Source organism: Danio rerio, chromosome 16, assembly GCF_052040795.2.
Source record: "Danio rerio strain M-AB ecotype USA chromosome 16, GRCz13ab, whole genome shotgun sequence".
Taxonomy (NCBI): domain Eukaryota; kingdom Metazoa; phylum Chordata; class Actinopteri; order Cypriniformes; family Danionidae; genus Danio; species Danio rerio.
In genome coordinates, this window is record NC_141036.1 from 49,532,371 (window position 1) to 49,550,303 (window position 17,933).

Sequence of the window (17,933 nt, forward strand, 5' to 3'; positions counted from 1 at the left end):
TCCAGCCTCTGGATATTAATGGTCAGATTGAGTTTGAATTTAATGAGATCAGTCGTCGCAGAGTTTAATTAGGCCAGACAGAAGCAGCTGCAGGAGGCTGAGCTCGGGAAAACAGGCCTCAACGCTGCTGTGTAAAAATATCTGACACCCACGACATACCTGACAGTACCGTCAATAACTGCCATCTATCATCCATATCTGCCTGCTCTCATTTCATTACCGCAATGAATCTAACGCAGAGCTGTGGTTTCAGCTCTCCTTCATCCATTTACTGTGAGTTTCTCCTCTGGTTCAAGGAGTTGGTTTTGAAAGCGTCCTACAGGTCAATGAAATATTTTATGATGGAACAGGGGTTTAAAATGGCAAGGTCATGGGCTTGAGTCACAATTAAAGGGGACCTATTATGCCCCTTTTTTTCCAGATGAGAAATAAGTTTCTAATGTGTGAAGTTTCAGCTCAAAATACTCAACAAATAATGTTTCATAACTCTTTGAAACTGTTCCTTTTAGGCTTTTATCAAATTTGTTCTGTTTTGGTGCCTAACGTTTTAAATTTAAATGAGATTGTGCTCTTTTCAAAAAAAGGGCGGAGCTACAAAATCATCATTATACGCATCATTATAGCAGTGGATTCAAAAAACATTATCTCTGTGAATAACTGAGAATATCAAAATAAATGGCCAACATGGGCTCATTCTGAAAACGTAACCCTATATACATTTCTGGAGATTGGACTTATGGATATAGAAGTACATATTTAAAGTATCATCCTTAAAACAAATGCTATGGGGTAGTATGATGCTGTTCTTTTCGCACTTACCAACTGCTTACCTCTGTATGGACGGCTTTCCCGCTGTTCCCAGTATGCCCAGTGATTGCCATGTACGTCGGCGAACTTGAGACGCAGAGAGAAGTTGACCATGACGAGGGGTAGTCTGGCAAAAAACAGTACCAGAAAGTAGGTAAGGCAAAAACAGAAGCCAAAAATAAATAAATAAAATAAACAAGTAAATAACAGGGTGAGAATGTGGTAAAATCAACTGTCAGTTGGGTTTCGGAAAGTGGGTGGGTCAATCGGTGCTTTTGAAAACACTATTGGTTGGGTTTAGGGAAGGAGGAGTGGGTCAGTCAATCGGTCAGTCAGACAGTCAGTCAGTCAGTCAGTCGATCAGCCAATCGACAGCGGCCTCTGGTGGATTTACGTGAGAGAGCAGGCGCGAATAGCACTCGTGAGAGAAAATTGAGATCTGAAAAAGCAAACACAGTGGCCTCTGGTGGATTTGCGAAACCAAAATTTCATTAAAAAAAAGTTCCTAGAATACATTTGGCTCTTAAGCAGTGCATATATGTGTACATTTTCAAAATGAGCCTGGGTTGGAAATGGCTCAGAAGAAGACTACAGTGTTCATTTGTGCATCCTAAAACTCCACATTTATAATGCTTTTCTAAACATGCTAATGAAAAAGTTAATGGCGGACAGGTGACTCAGGAATATTCATGCTAATGAGGGCGGGATGGTCAATAATGGGTAGAAATTTCCCCCTCTGATGACATGTACTGTACAAAGGGAGAATGTAAATCAAAGTATTTCTGCAGACTATTTCAATAGAATGATTGATTTTTTTACTATTAGTGGCTGGCTATATTAACACTCTGTTGCAACAATAGTGTAAACCCCTTCTAAAGGGATTTTTGAATAATAGGAACTCTTTAATAGAAATCATGATACAGAAAACTGCACAATGTTGTTTCTGTCAGCTACAGACTTGGCTACTAATTTAATAACAGAGTTTTGAGGGCCTGAAAATGATACCTTTATTGTTGTAAACAACAAACCCATAATTTTGTAATACATATTCAGACTAAAGGCATGAGTACTCGACAGTTGTACCAACAATGGTGGACTACAGGACCATATTTTACAGATAGTTTTATTTAATTTTTTTTCACAAAAAAAGGACAAATTTTATGTTTTTCTAAATTTCCAAAAGCGTTTGTCAAATTCATAAATACAAATGCAGACCTAAATTTGGATAAAAATATCTTAAAATGATCATAGTTGATTTAACAATGGATATATGCAAAAATATTTAATTGTCTTTTAAAAACTTATGGCATTTAAATATACAGAAGAAATAAAATACACAGAATTCAGAAACCATATCCACGAAACAGTTATTTTTATTCATCACATTAAAATTTGACATACAAATATTCCGCATCTGCGCTTATTTTAGTCTGTATAATCCTGGACCAGGCCGTATCCTGAGCAAATGCTGTGGTGATGGATGTCCAGCGTTCTCCAGCCTCCGGCACCTAGACTACAGCTCACACAAGACGTTTGGCCAGAAAAGAAATGGTCGTGCCCAACTGAGCCTGCACTCTCAAGGTTTTTTCCTTCACTTTCATGAATTGGTAGAGTTTTGTTCCTTGCCACTTTCTTGCTTGGTTTTGGACTTGTGGAGCTATGCATTGATGGATTTGCTCTTCAGTGTTTGGACTTTCAACAGTAAAAATTAAACCACACTGAACTGAACTAAACTGAACTTCAACTCTGAAAACTGGACTGACACAGTTTCAATTAGCTATAATCTTCAATGTTAAGCTGTTTGACACAAATCTACAATGTAAAAGCACTCTAGAAATAAAGATGAATTGAACTCTCTTCATAATACTCTCTTTATAATAACAAATATAGATTTTTTTTTCAAATTAAACCATTTTATAATGATGTTAACAATATAAGAAACTTTCTTACTAATGTAATAACATTTTACAAATCAAGCTTCTGATTGATAAAGAAAAAAAGTCATGCAATTAAACGTAAAATACACTTTCCTAAACGCTGCAATTTTCCTGATTCCCTTGTAATGTAACGTCTTGCACTACTTTCTTGTAGTATGAACATGCAATTCACTTTCAAACATAACAGAATGTTTTACTTTCTTTAAAAAAAATGCATTTAAAATCACATGTGCCCCCTCAGTTTGAACATGCATGACACTTAAGGCATGACTACCGGTTTGCCAGTGACATGTTAGAACAGATCGTGATGATTGACACTCTGTGAGGAAAAAAGAGAGAAAAAAGCCTCGTCCTTCTGCAGCTTGGCGGTTCTATCGCTCAGTGATTGCTTTGCCGTGAGAGAGAGAGAGAGAGAGAGAGAGAGAGAGAGAGAGAGAGAGAGAGAGAGAGAGAGAGAGAGAGAGAAAGATAGAGGCGCGCTCGTGATCACGTGACCGCGCACCTGCTGTCTGAAGCTCAGCGTGAAGCCTTACATTTCCTGACACTTGATGTTGTTGTTTTATTTTCCTCAGGGTTTTTTTTTTCTGCAGAGAGGAGTCTTGAACATCTACATTGTTTGTTCAGTTTAACGTGGCCTGCCTCGTCTAAAAAGAAACAAACCGAGGTTATGAACAATTCCGATTTTTTTTTCTGAATTTAGTAACGTTGTCAACAAACGGTATCATTTATTCATTCATTTTCTTTTCAGCTTAGTCCCTTTATTAATCCAGGGTCGCCACACAGGAATGAACCACTAACTTATTCAGCATATGTTTTACGCAGCGGATGCCTCTTTGCTGCAACCCATCTCGGGGAAACATCCATACTCATTCACACATACACTACGGACAATTTAGCCTACCCAATTCACCTGTATCGCATGTCTTTGGACTGTGAGGGAAACTGGAGGACCCGGAGCAAACTCACGTGAATGCAGGGAGAACATGCAAACTCCACACAGAAACGCCAACTGACCCAGCCAAGGCTCGAATAAGCGACCTTCTTGCTGTTGGGTGACAGTACTACCTACTGCCACTGCATCGCCCAACATTCGGTATTAAAAAATATATTTTTTATATATATTAATTATAAACAGAGGGCAATGCGGTGGCACAGTGGTTAGCACTGTCACCTCACAACAAGAAAGTCGCTGGTTTGAGTCCCAGTTGGGTCAGTTGGCATTTCTGTGTGGAGTTTGCATGTTCTGCCCATGTTTCCTCCGAGCACTCCGTTTTCCTCCACAGCACGAATCGGTACAGGCAGGGGCATAGCAACCCGGGGGGATACATCCCCCTCCCTTTTGGAGACAGACAATTAAGAAAGATGATTAATAATTATATAAATATAAATTTTGGATTTCATACAGCTGTCTTCCCACTTCTAAAATGTACACTACGCCCCGGTGTACACGTGAATTGAATAAACTAGTGTTTGTGTGTGAATGAGTGTGTATGGATGTTTCCCAGTGCTGGAAGGGCATTTGCTGTGTAAAACCTATGCTGGATAAGTTGGCGGTTCATTCTGCTGTGACGACCCCTGTTAAATTAAGGGACTAAGGAAAATGAAGGAATGAATGAATGAATGAATAATTATAAAAGCTTTAAACACTTTATTACATGATTAGTAGCCGCAAAGTAATGTAGTATTTCAACAAAAAAGCAAGACATTAAATGTTATCTGACCTGAGAAACACGAAAGTCATTCATTCATTTTCTTTTCGGCTTAGTCCCTTTATTAATCAGTGGTCACCACAGTGGAATGAATCGCCAATATATCCAGGATATGTTTTACACATTCTAGCTGCAACCCATCACTGGGATACATCTATACACTATCATTCACACTCATACATAGCTTACCCAATTCACCTATACCACATGTCTTTGAACCCAGAGGAAACTCACGCAAACACGGGGAGAACATGCAAACTCCACACAGAAATGCCAACTGACCCAGCCAAGGCTCGAACCAGCGACCTTTTTGCTGTGAGGCAATCGTGCTACCCACTGCACCACCATGTCGCCCATTGTATTTATCTACGCTGACAATTAGTCTAATATATATTCTGCAATGCACTTCTCTACAAAATCTTCCCATTTATTATAAATGTATTGATTATTTCAAAATAGAGCTATTCGAGTTACTTGGTGAAATATTGCAATATAAATCGCAGACAATTCTAATATCACAATGTGCGTTTTTCCAATATTGTGCAGTATTGTGTGGTAACACGTTCACCTGTGGTATTGGTGAATTGGGTAAGCTTAATTGTCCATATTGTATGTGTGTGAATGAGTGTGTATGGATGTTTCCCAATGATGGTTTGCAGCTGGAAGGGCATTCGTTGCGTAAAACATGTGCTGGATAAGTTGGCGGTTCATTCCACTGTGGTGACCCTAGATTAATAAAGGAACTAAGCTAAAAAAGAAAATGAACGAATGAATGAAAGAAAATAGGATTAGACCTAATTAAGTAGGCCTATATTTATTTTCTTTCTGTAAATGCATCTTTGTTCAATTAACAAATCCACAAACACACTACACACATATAGCTATTGCAAGGCACTGAATCATCTTTAGCAATACTCTCAAATCTCAATAATAAATAATGACAAAAGTATTTCCATAACATTTTAGAGTCCATACATTTAGAGTAAAGACAGTGAAAAAATAAATGCAACATATCTGGGTGCGGGCAGCACGGTGGTGCAGTGGGTAGCCCAATCGTCTCAAAGCAAGAAGGTCGCTGGTTCGAGCCCCAGTTAGATCAGTTGGCATTTCTGTGTGGAGTTTGCTTGTTCTCCCTGTGTTCTCCATAAGTTTCCTCCAGGTGCTCCGGTTTCACCCACAGTCCCACAGTCTGAAGACATGTGGTACAGGTGAAGTGGGTAAGCTAAATTGTCTGTAGTGTATATGTGTGAATGAGTGTTTATGGATGTTTCCCATCCATAAACATTGACTAAGCCGAAAAGAAAATGAATGAATTAATGAATGTATGAGTGTAAATGAGTGTGTATGGATGTTTCCCAATATTGGGTTGCAGCTAGAAAGGCATCCGCTGCGTAAAACATATGCTGGATAAGTTGGCGGTATATTCCTCTGTGACCACACCTGATGAATAAAGACACTAAGCCCAAAGAAAATGAATGAATGAATATCCGGTTGCTAAAAACTATTGGCCTACTGCATAATCAGACTCTGTTGGATCAACGTAATAGTGTGGCGAGAGCAAGGATGCATAAAAACCACAATTTACATACATCAGCGAAAGAAGCATTGCCCTCAGAGTGACTGTGAGCGCTGTATACATAATTAAACTCTGAACTGGACCTACACGGGACCTAAAACGGGTCAGTGTCCTGTGGTGTGTGCTGAATTTACTCACACTCATGAATAAGCTTGCAGTGCTGGAGGTGACCTTTATAAATGACCTTTCTTTTTGCTGTCACACTACATATACTCTTGTTGAGAAGCTCGGACGCTGATGTTGGGTGTCCTGCTGCTGGTGTGACATAACATGTGATTTATTTAAGATGGTTGTGCAAATGATTGAAAAGACGGTCAGACAATGTCCCACAGCGCCTCTAACAGGACAGAGGGTGTAATGCAAGGGTTTTAGAGGCTTTATTTCAGCACAAATATATAATAATAATAATAATAATAATAATAATAATAATAATAATCTGCAATCCTTTTATTTTTAATGAAAATTAATAACGTTGAAGAGGTTTATGGTTTATTTATAATGAAGGTCACATTAAATCTATGTTTTTTATCTTTTATTTCTAATTTTTACTAAGTTTTTTTTTGTTTTATAGTTATTTTGTATATTTTATTGTAGTTTAATAAAATATTGTATTTTTATTGCATATTTTTGTAGTTTTCCAAATGAATGCACGGTTTAGCTAATATGATGCAAGACATATTGTAATCTTATCAACATATAATAGTATATTATAGTTAGATTGAATATATAGATATAGTTCATTTATTTTCTTAAAGGAATAGTTCACATGCAATGGTTTACTTGGTTGACCTGTTTTTATTCAGTAACTGTTCAGTTCCGATGACTGCACTTATTAAGCAATATTACAAACTGAAATATACACAGTATTGGTCAAAAGTTTGGGGTAAGTTTTTTTTCAAGTTTTTTTAAGAACATTATTCTGTTCATCAAGGTGACATTTATTAAATGTAAAAAAATTGTAAAATATTTATAACAATTTTAAATAACTGCTTTCTTATTGTATGCAGTTTCAAATTAAATGATTACTCCAATTATTATTACTTTTAATACGATTACTATTATTATTATTATTATTATTATTATTATTATTAATAATAATAATAATAATAATAATAATAATAATAATAATAATAATAATAATAAATATATTAGAGATTTCTGAAGGATGTGACTGAAGACTGGAGTAATGAAGCGGAAAATTAATTTTTAAAATCACTGGAATAAATGATTTAATTAAGTGTGTGTGTGTAATTTAATTACACACACACACACACACACACACACACACACACACACACACACACACACACACACACACACACACACACACACACACACACTTGAAGTCAGAATGATTAGCCCCCCTGAATTACTGTAATCTCGAATTAATGATTTATTTTATCTTTGCCATGATGAAAGTAAATAACATTTTACTAGATATTTTCAAGACACTTCTATACAGCTTAAATTGACATTTAAAGGCTTAACTAGGTTAATTAGGTTAACTAGGCAGGTTAGGGTAATTAGGCAAGTTATTGTATAATGATGGTTTGTTCTGTAGACTATCAAAACAATTATAGCTTAAAGGGGCTAAAAATTTTGTCCTTAAAATGGTGTTTAAAAAATTAAAAACTACTTTTAATTTAGCCGAAATAAAACAAATAAGACGTTCTCCAGAAGAAAAAAAATATTATCAGACATACTGTGAACATTTCCTTGCTCTGTTAAACATCATTTGGGAAATATATATGTAAAAAAAAGAAATAAAATTCAAAGGGGGGCTATATATATATATATATATATATATATATATATATATATATATATATATATATATATATATATATATATATATATATATATATATATATATATATCGGCAAGACGCTCTCGGTCTGGAACGTGAATAATTAAAATCAATATTTAATCTTAAACGGTTAACATCCCTTTAAAAACATTCACGTTTTGTTCCTCGTAGGCTTCCGTTAATGCGGAAGTCTCTCTTTGCTGTTCAGGACTTTCATTCAAACATATGTGATATCATGTGTTTTCTGTTCTGTGGGTGAAGTGCACTCAAAACTGTAAAATGTTGCGCAAAAGGACTAACGGACGAGAAGATGCGGACAATGGCAATAAACCTGAGAGAAAGAAGGTGAGGAAAAGGTAAAACTAGAAATAACAAGCTCATTGTACCTGAGCAAGAATGACTAGCATACATTTTTACCATGATTTACATAAGATACCTACTAAAATGTAAATTAGTGGAACAGTAGCTCAAATCCTTAAAGCTAGTCATACATATTTTAGATTTGATGACATAAACATCCCTCTATTTAAATATCACATGACATTACAGCTTTATTCTATCATCGTTTAAAAAAGTAAAGTATTTTTTATATTTATACAGTTTGCAACTGTTTTTTTATCTGCACGTCAAAAAAGGATGCTCACTTTGACCCCTAAATGTTTTACAGTGTGTAACTGTCATATTTAATTCTAGTAAATAAAAATCAATATGAAAACCGTCTGAAACAGTGTTGATCTTACTGTAAATGGTGATGCAGATAATCAAAACATATAATACTAAATACATTATAAATATAATAAATTTATAATTTTTATTATAAATATAATAAAATAGCTGATCTTCAAAATATGTTCCTCATTTTATGTAGAACTTCTGGGCAAATTTTTGATTAAGTACAATTAATAAATAAATATGAATGAACTATTACACTTTTAAAAGTAATTATTGCAGGCCCAACATTAAATATTGATGAGTAAAATGTACTAAACATTGTACATTCAAGCTTGCAACCTTTTCCCCATTGACCAGGTTTCTGCCTGCACTCAGATTGGTCACCAAAATACTTATCCAGCATATGTTTTACACAGCAAATGCCCTTCCAGCTGCAACCCATCACTGGGAAACACTCATACAATCTCATTCACACACTAAGGACAATTTAGCTAACCCAATTTACCTATACAACGTTTTTAGACTTGTGAGGGAAACCGGAGACCCGGAGAAATTCCAACTCCACACAGAAATGCCTACTGAACCAGCCGAGGGTCAAACCAGCACCACAGTGAGGCCCCTAATTAAACATTTTACCATAAACAATATATTTTGCGACACCACAAAATATATGATATAGCATAATATGAAACAAAACACTTTTTATATATGATTTATATGAGAACACTCCTGACAGTTCTCTCATTTAAATGAATATTTTCTATAGTATGATTTACAATAGTACTGAAGCCAGATCTGGAGCTAATAGACGAATTACCAACCTAAGTCACACATGACGTCACACGGGTTCCCGGTTGCGAAAAGAGACCGGTTGCAATAGTAAACATGTCGTGTTGTGCAGTAGGATGTCAAATTCGAAAAATAGTCCAATAATGGAAAACGTAACTTCTACCATACACTATCTGATGAATGGAGATATATTTTGCTAATTATCTTAAAAACTGCATATATTATAGCTATGATGCTCCAATTTTTATTAAAAAGGTCATATATATATATATATATTTTTTTTTTTTCCACATTAAAAAAATATTAAAATTTGAGAATTGCTGATTTTCTTTTGACCTCTTGCCACTGAGTTTTTGATCGAGCATCTGTCTTTAAGAACTCTAGATGTGCACACATTTCTGTTTCTTTGTCTCTCTAATTGTTATTCAAATTCTTTTAAACAGAGATTTATTTTTAGTTACACTATCACTGGACATTGTTGTCACTGCTTGTCATGTCATCTGCCATACAGACCCCAGAGGACTATAGTGTTACTGGTTCGACTGTCTCTCAGAAGAGCTGCTGGGCTGTTGTGTCTTTTTGGATGAAGGTTTTGCTCTTCGTCATCTTCACTCCAGCTTTCTTGAACTATGCCTCCCTGCAAAGAGAAGGACAGGTGTTGTCACCCACAGGTAAGACCTCATCATACAATGTAAAATACTCTGGGTTCCACACAAATTGATAAAGTTTACTTAATTGTTTGTCCCAAAACAAACTTAATACTTGTGTTGATTTCGCTCATTTTAAATAAATCGTTTGAACAAGCTGCAAAAATCAGGTTTTGAGTGTAGGGGTTTGTGATATGACGAAAAATCTCATATCATGGTATTGGGCATGGGACAATAACCGGTTTCAAGGTTTATTGCAGTTTGGAAAAGTCAAGGTTTTAAAACCACCAAAGTTTTCTGTTATAATGATCCTAACCGTACGTTCACACCGAAAGCGGCGAGAGCGTCCAAGGTCGCTCTAGCTACCCTGGCGACAACGCTGTCTGCCCTTAACTTCAGCGGCGAGAGCGTCAAAATTCGCTACATTGATCTCATATTTAAGGAGCCGTTGCAGCATATCAGTTAATTTCCTGCATAAAACATGTTTCTAGCGTGAAAATGTTGCGCACTTCTTATCCAATTTATATAACAATGGAAGATCAAGTTGCGTGTGGTGTGGCTTTGCTCTATTTATCCAATATGTGTCCATATGTCTGAAATATCCTGAAGCTATACTGTTTTGTACTGTCACGTGAGATTCCTGCTTTTTTAAGATTAATATATATAACATTAACGCACATCAGTAACTCGCCAGTAACTTATTTAATGCATGTTTATGTAAGAAAACATTGTGAATAATTGGAAATCCGGCGACCGCAATCATCAAGCCCTTGGGAATGGGAACAACTGTGGTCGGAACCAAAGTTCACAGGTCTGTGTTCTCTGAACTCCTATCAAGCGGTGGACGTCTTCATTCTGATTGCTTGCCGCCGAACCGCGTCATAGCTCATTACCATAAAGTTAACTTGATTTCAACTCTCCTCGACGCCCACACCGGCGAAGACACCCCACGCTGCTCCTCGTCGCTTATCGCCGCGGGCTCTCATTGAAAATAAATGACTTCCGGCTACTTTGACGCTCTCGCCGCTTTCGGTGTGAACGTACGGTAAGGTTTACAGGGCTCGAAATTGGTCTCATGTGCGTCCGAAATTGAATCTATGCAACCTCATAATATATTTGGGAGCATTTGTGCGACTGCATATAATGGGTGTAGTGCGACCTGTTTTGATTTTTTTCTAAAAACGTGCTGAATCGCACTTCTTTGCCACTATATAATTTAATATTAGCTGTCAATAACTCAATGCTTTCTGCTGTCAGTTGACAGGGAGCTTTTGTGATCACGGTAAATGCAAGCGGCTGAAGAGTGAAAGGTACACAGGTTTGCAAACGCACCTAAAGTTACAAATATTGGCGCAGATTAGAGCGATCATGACATGTGGTAAATGTTGATCTGCTAGCTGAGATCAATCGAGTGTTTTCGGAGAAGGTGCCTAAATCTCGATGCGTTGCATTCACTGCGTGTTCAGCGCAAATGTCAGCAAAATGTAAAATCTAATACTGTACACATCATCGCCAAAGAAGCTCACCTTTACCAAGTTTACACTGAAATAGTGGCTCATAACAAAGAGCGGTATTGTGCCGGTGGTCATAGCAAGAATCCTGCTCTGCCTGCTTATAAATTGGTGCGGCTGACTCGGCTTCTTTCAAAATGTAAACATACTTTTAAGGGGGCACCACAGCGGCACAGTTGTTAGCACTGTCACCTCACAGCAAGAAGGTCGCTGGTTCTAGTCCCAGCTTGGTCAGTTGGCATTTCTATGTGGAGTTTGCATGTTCTCCCAGTGTTGACACGAATTTCCTCCGGTTTCCCCCACAGTTCAAAGACACGCGCTATAGGCGAGTTGAATAATCTGAACTGGCCGCAGTGTATGTGTGTGAATGAGTTTCTATGGATGTTTCCCAGTGATGGGTTGCAGCTGGTAGGGCATCCGCTGTGTAAAACATATGATTTATAAGTTGGCGGTTCATTCCACTGTGGCAACCCCAGATGAATAAAAGGACTAAGTCGAAGGAAAATGAATGAATACATGAATGAATGAATAAATGAATATACAATATATGATATTCGATATACGACAATTCAAGTTTTTAATGTCAAGTTTATTTGTATAGCACTTTTCACAATGTTATCAATCCAAAGCAGCTTTACAAAAGGTGCACATTATTCCTACGTACATTGAATTTAAGATTGCAAAAGTTATGGATATATATCATGATACACTATTATTTAGTTTTGGCCACATGGAAAGGACTATTTTTTTTTTAGACATTTTAAAATATATGCCCAAAATTGTATTCATTCATATATAATTATTTTTCTCACTTTATCTAGAATTTCATGGACAAATTTTTGATTTAAGAATGTAGAAATATTAAATAAATATTAACGGACCACGTTTCTGCCTGCATACAGAATGGTCATCCAAATTATGAAAAATATGACTTTTAGCAATGTTTTTTTTTGTGATGATATAACATAACATGAAATGATGGACTTTTTATTTTATCAATATGATGTTTAGTTATACGAGTTCACCCATCACAAATGTCTCGTTTTAACCAATATTGTCTAAAGGATGTGCATATACAATAGATAAATCAGGACTGAAGCCAAATCTGGAGCTTATCTAACAAAATAACGTACGATAATGGTCAAAAAATGAGTACATCCAAATTTATTATTTGTTTTGTTCAAATGCACCAAAATATATTACCAATATTCACTGGGAAATGGATAAAAATATTAATTTTCAAAATGGGATGTACTCAATTATGCTGATCACTGTACATTACCCGACAAAAGTATTGTCATCAATCCAGTTGTTACAGCAAACAAATAATACTACTTGACTACTTGACTTCTAGTTGATCATTTGAAAAAGTGTCAGAAGGCGCTGCCTATTACAAACAAAAACGATTACTATTACTAAACAAAGACGAGGGCAATTTCTTCAGCAGGATAGCGCCACTTATCATACTTCAGCCTCCACACCAAAAAGATCAAGGTGCTCCAGGATTGGCCAGCCCAGTCACCACACATGAACATTATTGAGCATGGCTGGAATAAACATGGAGGAGGCATTGAAGATGAATCTAAAGAATCTTGCTGAACTCTGGGAGTCCTGCAAGAACGCTCTCTTTGCAGATCCAGATGACTTTATTAATAAGTTATTTGAGTTATTGCAGAGATGTATGGATGCAGTCCTCCAAGTTCATGGGAGTCATAACCCGTATTAATTCTTTTTCCACTATACCATGACCTATATTCATATTTTACACTGCACATTATTTTTGTTAAGTGACACGACTTTTGTTTGACCAAAGTCAAACCTTACTGTCCTAATTAAATAATAAAAAATTAAGGCATGATCATACTTTATTTTGTTAAAATAGGCATAATCTAGAGGTCTTTGCCTTTCATATAAGCCACTTTTAATACCCAATGACCAAGTTACTTTTGTCAGGTAGTGTATATTGTCATATTGCACAGCCCTACCCTATCATATATTCAGTCAAACTTAAGGATATCTTTGGTTTTTTTGGGGTTTATATTTCTCTCTTTTTTTGGTAGATGCTCATCTAATTGATATCGGCCTCGGAGAAAAGATCCATTTACACTGTAAAGGACATGGGCAACCAGTTGGTAGGACAAAACAATGTTTTATCCAAAACTGTCAAATCTAATCTTGATGTTGTGCATGCTGAAAGTGACGTTTTATATTTGTTTTCAGTCATTCTTGATGCTCCAGCAGGGATGTCTTCAGATATTTGGTTTCATGTGCAAGAGAGTCTTTCGTTTTCAACAAAGGTCAGTTTGGCAACCTGCTAGCATGAGGACTGTACATTCATGTAATGTAAGGAGTATATTCATGTAAATGGGTCAAGGACAATATGCTCCATGTTGGTGTCTGCGTCAAATTATTTTATTTACAAAATTGATTTAATATTGTATACATAGAATACAAATAATCAGTTTAATAATTAAAATTGTGTTTTTGAACATAAAATAATTATTTGTCATACAAAACATGAAATGATTAAAAAGTTTGTTTAACTAATGGTAAAAACCTAGTATTTGGAGGACTGTGCAATAATTTAAAATGGCCATTTAAGATTTATTTATGTGTTGATAGCAGTGTGCTAAAAAATCTTAAGGCCCGATGACGTCCACAGCATCCGATCACGCACTAGTCGGCTGAAGGAAAGCTTCTTCCCTCAGACTATCAGGCTGATGAACACTTAACACACCCCACACAGACTCTTCCATACCCCTCACTGCACACCATCAATATGTTGCATGCACTGCACTTTAACCAATCTATACTTTAAACAACACTGCCTAAAACTATGTGGACACCTATTCATTGTATATATCGCTGTCAATTTTACATTGTCCTGTTTTTTTTTTTTTTTTTTTTTTGGAGTATGCTCTTGTATTTTTTTTGTCGTTGTATTTGCACTGTCTGTATTTTACACTGTTGTTGTATTTACACCATCTGTATTTTGTACTGTCTGGAGCCAGCACCTAAGCTTTTCACTCATCATAGCACACGTGCTACTGATGATGTGAAAATAAAAGTGATTTGAATTGATTTAAATACGTTTGAGTTTCATCTCTCAAAATTTTGGCAATCATGACAATGTTTACATGCTTGTTTAAATACAATATATTTAAGGGTGTTGTTTACAATTTGAAGTGAAATGACATTATATTTGCAAACTGAAAATCCTAAAATGTTAAATTTTGTTTTTTTTGGAGGGTTAGTTGATGATTCTCCTGTTGTCATTTCATCTGTTGTTTCTCAGGTGTGCACTTACGACAGAGCTGGTCTGGGTTTTAGCCGAAGAGCCCTGCAGAATGAAACTACAGGCACAGAGAAGGTCTGGAGATTATCAACTACGGGCAGGTATGACAATGTTTTAGCATGTTCACTCTTGTAGTTTGGTTCTCTTGCTTCATTCGGTCCAGATTTAAAAATAAAATTCTGTTTTGTTTTTGGTTTATTTGTATGCCTTTAGTCTACACTCACTGGCCACTTTATTAGGTACACTTATCGAACTGCTCGTTAAGGCAAATTTCTAATCAGCCAATCACATGGCAGCAAGTCAATGTATTTAGGCATTTAGACATGGTCAAGATGATCTGCTGCAGTTCAAACCAACCATCACAATGGGGAAGAAAGGTGATTTAAGTGACTTTGAATGTGGCATGGTTTTTAGTGCCAGACAGGCTAGTCTGAGTATTTCAGAAACTGCTGATCTACAGTTCTGTGGTTGCAAATGCCTTGCTGATGCCACAGGTCAGAGGAGAATGGCCAGACTGGTTCAAGCTGAAAGGCAACAGTAACTCAAATAACCACTCATTACAACTGAGGTATGCAGAAGAGCATCTCTTAACGCCAACACGTCCAACCTTGAGGTGGATGGGCAACAGCAGCAGAAGACCTCATCAGGTGCCACTCCTTTCAGCTAAGAACATGAAATTAAGGCAACAATTTGCACAGGCTCACCAAAATTGGACAATAGACGATTGGAAAAACATTGCCTGGGCTGGTGAGTCTCGAATTCTGCTGCGACATTCTGATGGTAGGGAACAACATGAAAGCATGGATTCATCCTGCCTTTTATCAACAGTTCTGGTTGGTGGTGATGGTGGTGTAATGGTGTGGGGGATATTTTCTTGGCACACTTTGGGCTTATTAGTACCAATTGAGCATCATGTCAATGTCACAGGCTACCAGAGCATTGTTGCTGACCATGACCATCCCTTTATGACCAGAGTGTACCCATTTTCTGATGGCTACTTCCAGCAGGATAGCACACCGTGTTATAAAGCCCAAATCATCTCAGACTGATTTCCTGAACATGACATTAAGTTCACTGTATTCAAATGTCCTTCACAGTCACCAGACTCAATCCAATAGAGCACCTTTGGGATGTGGTGGAACGGGAGATTCTCATCATGAACGTGCAGCTGACAATAAGTGCAGAAACTGTGTGATGCTATGATGTCAACATGGACCAAAATCTCAGAGGAATATTTCCTTTACCTTGTTGAATCTGTCATAAAGCACAGGTGTCAAATTCAGTTCCAAAAGGGCCGCAGCCCTGCACAGTTTAGATCTAACCCTAATTAAGCACACCTGATCAAACTAATTGAGTCCTTCAGGCTTGTTTGAAACCTACAGGTAAGTGTGTTGGAGCAGGGTTGGAACTAAATTGTGCAGTGCTGCGGCCCTTCAGGAATTGAGTTTGACACCCCTGCCATAAAGGGTTAAAACAGTTCTGAAGGCAAAAGGGGGTCCAACCCGATACTAGTAAGGTGTACCTAATAAAGTGGCAGATAAGTGTATATTGTGTTCATATTTCAGTCAAAATGTGCAAGAGTTTGTTTTGAAGTGGGCAGAGTCAGAAACTAATCTTTTCAGCTGTCTCAGTCTACTTGTTTGGTTCACACAAAGGGTCGGAAATGTACTGTTTTTGTACAATCTTCATCATCTGATCCTTTAGAAATCACTCCAATTTGCTCAATTGATGCATAAAAACTTTATAAAAAGATTTCTTTTTATTATTATGTTGAAAACAATGATGTTTCTACTATCTTTGTGACATCGGTATCTGCCGGTCTCTGCCTGTGACATTGACCTGATCTACTATTTAATCATGTCTTTGTCTTTGTCCTCTGAAACTTTTTATTCTTCACGTGGAGTCACTCTTATCTTGTTACTGTTGACATTAAAGCCATTCGTAGCGAGAGGACAGTGCAGTTGGTTATCAGTGGCTCTGTATTCTCTCCTGTCTGGCACTTTTAAGACGAGGACGGCTAGATCAAATTTCTCCTTAAGTAAAACAGTTGTTCAACAAAGTACATCAATAATTGACATACCAAAAATCTAAAATACATAAAACAAGAGTCATTTGATGGCATGTTAAAAGATTTTTGGATGACAGTGCAGCCACAATCCTTCATCATTTTTACATTAATATCTGTTACACTGGAAGATGGAGCAATTTGTAACTCCTTTCTTTCTTTCTTTCTTTCTTTCTTTCTTTCTTTCTTTGCTCTTTCCTTTGCTCTTTTGTTTTGCTCTTTCTTCTGGTCTTTCTTTTGCTCTTTTCTGCTCTCATAATTCATTCGTATGCTTGTTTGTATGCTCGTTTGTACGCTCATTCGTATGCTTGTTCGTTCATACGCTTGTTCGTTCGTGCGCTCATTATTTTGTACGCTTGTTCGTTCGTATGCTCATTTGTTCGTTCGTACGCTCGTTCATTTGTTCGTTCATTAACTTGCTCGCTCGCTTCATTGTTAGTTCGTTCGCAACCGGTGTAGCATTTGAAGAGCGACTGCAGGAGCTGCGATGACGACACTGATATTACACGATTAGCTGAGTTTGCAGCATGACAACAACCACGTGTGTTTCGGGTTTATTATTGGACAAGCTCCTGTTCACAAATTTTAAATCAAACAATTAACTTTTATACCATCTCTATCTTGTACATATCATGCTTATTAAAAGACTACAAATATTTTACTGCAGTAATCATCTTTGTTAAATCATTTGTTTATAAAGGCTAGATTGTTTGCATAGGTTTATTTTCAACCTTTTTTTATAGAGACTATTTACTGCATTTAGCTCCATGAACGATTTAAATTATATATTTTAGTGAATAACCTGAATATTAACTTATATATTATATCATATATAATATTATAATTACATAATATCTTACAGGCTTGTGATAAAATAAATATCATCAATGATCCTGTCACCCTAAAGGTTTCTTTAAAAATTAAGTTAAAGAACTATTTTATTAACTAATTATGAAATTATATTTATGATTATAATTTTTTCCCCCCTGTCTAGTCGTTTATGCACAAATTTTAAAAGTGACGTTGATGTATCTGCTCTTTCTGGGAAACTTCTAAGGTGTAGCTCACTTATTTTGGGAACGTCCTTTTGTTCAATCTTTTTGGATTAAAGGGCCTAT

At 36.5% G+C, this 17,933-nt stretch overlaps 1 protein-coding gene across 7 annotated transcripts in view; it reads left to right on the top strand.

Annotated features, from left to right (window-relative positions):
• Nucleotides 1-8,042: 8,042 nt before the first annotated feature.
• Nucleotides 8,043-17,933, top strand: part of si:dkey-122a22.2 — a 51,373-nt gene continuing 41,482 nt past the window's right edge. For all 7 annotated transcript variants that reach the window (XR_015512173.1, XR_015512172.1, XR_015512171.1 and 4 more), the window contains exons 1-5: nt 8,043-8,181; nt 9,809-9,968; nt 13,516-13,587; nt 13,676-13,752; nt 14,751-14,851. Coding sequence is in view for 2 of the 7 variants with exons in the window: in XM_087288178.1 (XP_087144304.1) it covers nt 8,116-8,181; nt 9,809-9,968; nt 13,516-13,587; nt 13,676-13,752; nt 14,751-14,851 (476 nt within the window). In the remaining 5 variants the exon portion in view is untranslated. The remainder of the gene's footprint in view (nt 8,182-9,808; nt 9,969-13,515; nt 13,588-13,675; nt 13,753-14,750; nt 14,852-17,933) is intronic.